Here is a 6,000-nt window from a genome sequence, read left to right on the forward strand (position 1 = left end):
GGTTCCAAAATGAGTGACTAAAATGCTGTTTAAAACAACACCGCCTTAGGCAACCTTCAAGTTGCCCTGCAGGATAGATACAGGTCTGAAAACGTCCACATTAAACAGTGGATCCAGCCCTCTCTCTGCTCTCGCAGTGGGACAAGATGTCTCAGGTCTGCAATGAATGCAAAACAGCAATGAGGTCTAATCACCAGCTTAGAGAGATGCATTGCTAAACTCAAATGCTATATGTGAAGTTACGAGGCAAAGTCAATCTAGGGTACCTACATGATCATCTTCTCCTCGCAGTACGGGTGCCTTGGCTTAATTTCCAACTTCTGAACATCTGTGAATCGAATTTTGGGACCTTTTCTGGAGCATTTGCATTTTGAACCTGCAGGAAAAAAATAATAAAAAAAGTAAATAGTCACCTAACAAACATGATGACATCATGTAAGTGTATGAGTTAGTGTGTGTGTGTGTGTGTGTGTGTGTGTGTGTGTGTGTGTGTGTGTGTGTGTGTGTGTGTGTGTGTGTGTGTGTGTGTGTGTGTGTGTGTGTGTGTGTGTGTGTGTGTGCGTGTGTGTGCGTGTGTGTACACAAGTTTGTGTCCACATCATACAGTCAACTCACAAAAATGATATCATGATATCATACAATTATGTGTGTGTGTGTGTGTGTGTGTGTCTGTGTGTGTGAAGACTAATTTTAGGGAAAGTTGAAATACATGTGCACACTGTACTCAAGTTTGTGTTAGTATCATACAGTCAACTCACAAAAATGATATACAAGTGTGTGTGTGTGTGTGTGTGTGAGTGTGAGTGAGTGAGTGAGTGAGTGAGTGAGTGTGTGTGTGTGTGTGTGTGTGTGTGTGTGTGTGTGTGTGTGTGTGTGTGTGTGTGTGTGTGTGTGTGTGTGTTTGTGTGTGTGTAGACTAATTTAGGGAAAGTTGAAATACATGTGCACACTGTACTCAAGTTTGTGTTAGTATCCTACAGTCAACTCAGAAACATGATATCATACAAGTGTGGTGTGTGTGTTTGTGTGTGTTTGTGTGTGTGTGTTTGAGTGTGTGCGTTTCTGTAGACTATTTTAAAGGAATATGGAATTGCCTGTACACACTGTACACACTATTCACACACACACACACACACACACCTGTCACTAGTGTTTATAAGAAAAGGACATGTTTTTAGAACTAGGATAACTATAGGAATGAAAAATAAAATGTAACAATAAAAGAGTGACAAATAACTCACCTTCTGCATGTAGTACACAGACTGCTAGAAGAAGCAGGAAGATAGCTGCACACAGGGGTTTCATGTCCCAGTTCCTCTCCTGTTATTTATTAACCAGTGCTGTGTGTCAGCCTGTGTAATTTGGAGTGAGTGGCTTTCCCTGTGCGCTGAGTTGACAGGAGTGACAATGACGCTGCCTGTCCTCGCTGCTCGAGTTCCACCTCCACTCTGAGCTGTGCCTCGCTCGCTTTTCCACTTTTAAAACAGAATCCTACAGCCCAGGGTGCAAAAGTCATTAACATGCATAGCAACCAAACTACTCACTGCAATGTGTTCAGTGAGGAGGGTGGAGATTTCCAGCTTACCCTATCCTGTTCTGCCTGTGTGCAATGACAGCACTGAAGTCTCATGCATTTTGGAACTCACAACACTTTTTTCCTCCTAAGAATTTTCAAGGAATCTCTTGCTCATTGAATTTAGCTAGTTTTATGATTACTACTATTGGCTTTTTTTTAACAGAAAAGATCATTTTTATACATAAGGCTTTTACTTTATGTAAACTACATATGAAGAGTTTTTTTTTTCTTTAACCACTTCAGTCCTCAGTCATTTTCACTTTATGCATCCGAGCAATGTTCACCTCCCATTAATTAGCCTATAACTTTATCACTACTTATCACAATGAACTGATCTACATCTTGTTTTTTCCGCCACCAATTAGGCTTTCTTTGGGTGGTACAGTTTGCTAAGAGCTACCTTACTGTAAATGCATTTTAACAGTAGGAATAATAAAAAATGGAAAAAAATCATTATTTCTCATTTTTTGGCCATTATAGTTTTAAAATAATACATGCCTCTATAATTAAAACCCATGTATTGTATTTGCCCATTTGTCCCGGTTATTACACCATTTAAACTATATCCCTATCACAATGTATGGTGACAATATTTTATTTGGAAATAAAAGTGCATTTTTTCTGTTTTGCATCCATTACTGTTTACAAGCTTATAATAATAAAAAAATAGAAATATTTCATCTTTACATAGATATTTAAAAAGTTTAGACCCTTAGGTAAATATTTATGTGTTTTTTTTTTAATTGTAATGTTTTTTTTATTATTAAACATTTTATTTGGGTATTTTTGGGAGGGTGGGATGTAAATAGTATTTTTTTTATGTAAATATATGTTTATTTTTATTTTTTTTTATGTAGATGTAGTTTTACTTTTTGGCCACAAGATGGCAACCTTAGGTTTGTTTACATGACGTCACTCTAAGCATAACATGCACGCTTAGAGGGACGTAGGGGGACGTAGGAGGCACAAAAAGCAAGGCTTCCGAGAGAAGCTGTTGCTTTTTCTCCAGGGGGAGAGGAATCAGTGATCGGCACCACGGCCCGATTCATTGATTCCTGGGCTAATGATCTGCGGGCAGGAGTGCGGGAGCGTTTACTATACCCGAAGGTGTATTATATCCGAGTTTACTATATCAGGTGTTGCTCCCTTAGACTTATAATGGAGATTGGCTGGGACCTGGAGAGGTAGTTTACTATGTCCAAATGTTTACCACATCAGAGTGTATTATAATGAGATTCTACTGTATTTAATCCCCCACCCGCAGCAGAGTACTCATCAGTACTTACCGATCAGTGTGCCAGCCCAGAAGTGAGTGATGATCTGGCATCAATGAAATACCATCATTATTCACAGCTCTTCACTATTTTCTGTGTTCAGTACACCGGATAGTTTGGGGGCATCTAATGGCCAAAAACAAACATACACCTAAAAATGTGAATAGATAAAAGAATACCCAATTTTAACCCCTTATTTCCCCCTCCTTTCCATATAACTATGGTTATTGCTGTTGTTAAAAAAAAGTAACAGCATAAAACAAAATCATAAATAGTTACCTTAGGTAACTCAGTTTTTTAACATATATGCCATTAGGGAATATCACTACTACTATTCCAAGCTAGGGCTTGTAATTATTAATCTAGTATAAAGAAACGAAAATGAAAAGAATGCACCTTTATTTCTGAATCAAATATTGTCGTGATACATTGTACTAGGGACACAATTTAAACATTGTAATAAGTGGGACAAATGGGCAAATAAAAAGTGTTAGATTAATCTATCGCAGCACATTTTATTTTAAAACTTAAATGGCTGAAAACTGAGAAATAATGTTTTCATTTTTTTCTTATTATTCCCTTTAAAATGCAGCTAAAATAAAATAATTCTTATCAAAAAGTACCACTCGAAGAAAGCCTAATTTGTGGCGGATATAGATCATTTCGATGTCATAAGTGGTGATAAAGTTATTGACGAGTGAATGGGAGGAGCTTAATGTTTCAAGGGGAAATAACCTGTGGTGCGGAAGTGGTTAAATGTTAAAATATAGTTATTGAAAGTATATTGACCTTGGGGGAGCTGTGGAACCCACAGCCAAAGAAGTTGGCCTTCACTACTGTGAGTACTGCCGACAATTTGTGCTAGTTGGTTGAGACTGCTGATTAGTTGAGTTCTAGATTACCTGGACTCTATTGTAAATAGTGTCCATAATAGTACATTAGCTTTTGAAATATGCATTTATTCATTTATTTGCATTTATTCATTTATTTATTCTAAATATTGAATATTACCCAGGAAACCTTAAAAAACAATCTTTTATATACAATTTGTATTGTATTATGTAACATTCTGTCCAGTACACACAGTCCTATTCCGTGGATGCAGAGCCATGCTACAGTCAGCAGAATATTGTTTGCATTGATTCAGTTGCTGTTACACAGTGGCAAATCATGTGAGATTATTTGCTTTGACTACTGATGACTTTATTGCCACTACAATGTCACCTGTGCGAACAATCCTTGAAGCTCTTAAGGTCACGCAGCACTTACAGGTGTTATCTGCTGCTCTTTGCGTAGGTAAAAGAAATAAAAAGGATCTAAATTAGCCGTAACGAATTCCTTCCCATCAGATTGCTGCGCTTTAACTGACTCACTTGAATGGACAGTTATTGAGTGTCATTTCGAAATCCCCTGCTTTAAAGGCCACCAGGCAGTAATTATAGAAAAATATCCAAAATAAACCTCCCCTGAGGTACACTCCTAATTAGATTGAGCTGTGTGTGTTTGGGGGGGGGGGGGGAGACAGGCTTTGCTTAGTTTTGAGGGGCTGCTCCATCGCCCTCCAGAGACCCACAATTGCCACAGTTTTAAGGGAAATGTCCGATGGTTACAGAAAAAAAGGATCTGCTCACCCGGGCTTTGTCCATCCCCTGGCAGTAGTCCCGTGCCCTCGCCCCAGCTCCGGTGTCCCAGGATCGTGTGGTAAGGAACATTCTGCGCAGGCACAGAAGAACTGCACCTGTGCAGAACGCTCCAGACCAAGTGAACGCGGTCACCAGTGGGGCTCGCTCAGGTGCAGCAGATGCCAATCTGGCAAGGTCGGCATCTCCAACGGAGGGGATGCTGGGACACCAGTGCTACGGCGAGGGACACATAGGCTGCCAGGAGCTCGAGGAAGCCCCGGGTAAGTAGATCTTTTTTTTTTTTTGTAACCCTCGGAGGAATTTTTTTGTGTAAAATGTAGTGCAAATTTGCATTTATTTTTTTTTACCACTAGATGTCCTCATAATCACTGTCTCTATGCCTCCTTGGCGGTATGGACGAGCTCAGCTCGTCCATGACCCCCGGAGGGCGCCGCTCAGGCCCCGCTGGGCTGATTTTCATATTTTTTTTTTAAACACGCAGCAAGCACTTTGCTTACTGCGTGTTGGGGCCGATCGCCACCTCTCGCCGCCGATGCGCCGCTACCCGCCGCGTAACACGCTGCCCCACCAAGACCACTGCGTAGCCTGGCCAAACAGTGCTAGGCGGCGCTGAGGGGTGGATCGGAACTCCGTCTGACGTCACGACGTCGATGACGTCGATGACATCATCGCGATCGTCGTCATGGCGACGGGAAAGCCCTAAAGGAAATCCTGTTCAGACCGGGATTTCCTTATGGGTAATAGCACCGGCGGCGATCGGAGGGGTGGGAGGGATGTGGAAGGGAGGGGGGCATCATGTAGCTAGCGCTAGGCTAGCTACATGATTTAAAAAAAAAATTCAAAAAATAGTGCTGCGCATCCACCATGGCGCAAACAATAGAACACCAAGGTGGTTAGGATAAACACACAGTCAGTGTTTGTAACAGCAAAGCACATTGGCTTCTTGTTGAAGCCAGGACCTTTGCTTACAACCACTTTGATTGGTTCAGGGAAGACTTCTTCCACTTTACCAATCACAGCTCTGCGGTTTCCAACCAGTACTCACAACGGGGGGCAAGCGCTCAGGCATGGTAGCGGCGGCAGGGAGGGCGTCCTGTGGTCCATTAAGAGAGACCAATAGGATGTTTTAAAATGGCAGGTGGGTAGTGGTTAGATTTTACAATTTTTCACAATGGTGGTCCTTTAACCATTTCAGCCCACAGGTATTTTTTTTCCTTATGCATCAGAACATTTTTCATCTTCCATTAATTCGCCAATAACTTTATCACTAATTATCACAATAAATTGATCTATACCTTTGGGTGGTACATTTTGCTAAGAATTATTTTTTTCTAAATGCATTTTCACAGGAATATAAAAAAATGGAAAAAAAACATAATTTCTCAGTTTTGGGGCATCATAGCTTTAAAATAATACATGCTACCATAATTAAAACCTACATATTGTATTTGCCCATTTGTCCCGGTTATTACACCATTTAAATTATGTCCCTATCACAATGTATGGC

General features: G+C 40.6%; 1 protein-coding gene across 1 annotated transcript in view; it reads right to left on the minus strand.

The window, feature by feature from the left end:
* The window catches only part of CXCL14 (C-X-C motif chemokine ligand 14), a 53,463-nt gene extending 51,950 nt beyond the window's left edge, over positions 1–1,513 (minus strand). Inside the window, exons 1-2 of the mRNA XM_068277942.1 lie at positions 1,242–1,513; positions 271–376 (exon numbers count right to left, since the gene is read on the minus strand). Coding sequence (XP_068134043.1) covers positions 271–376; positions 1,242–1,305 — 170 coding nt within the window. The 5' untranslated portion in view covers positions 1,306–1,513. The remainder of the gene's footprint in view (positions 1–270; positions 377–1,241) is intronic.
* Positions 1,514–6,000: the final 4,487 nt, after the last annotated feature.

The sequence above is a fragment of the Hyperolius riggenbachi genome, chromosome 3 (genome assembly GCF_040937935.1).
Source record: "Hyperolius riggenbachi isolate aHypRig1 chromosome 3, aHypRig1.pri, whole genome shotgun sequence".
NCBI classification, from domain to species: domain Eukaryota; kingdom Metazoa; phylum Chordata; class Amphibia; order Anura; family Hyperoliidae; genus Hyperolius; species Hyperolius riggenbachi.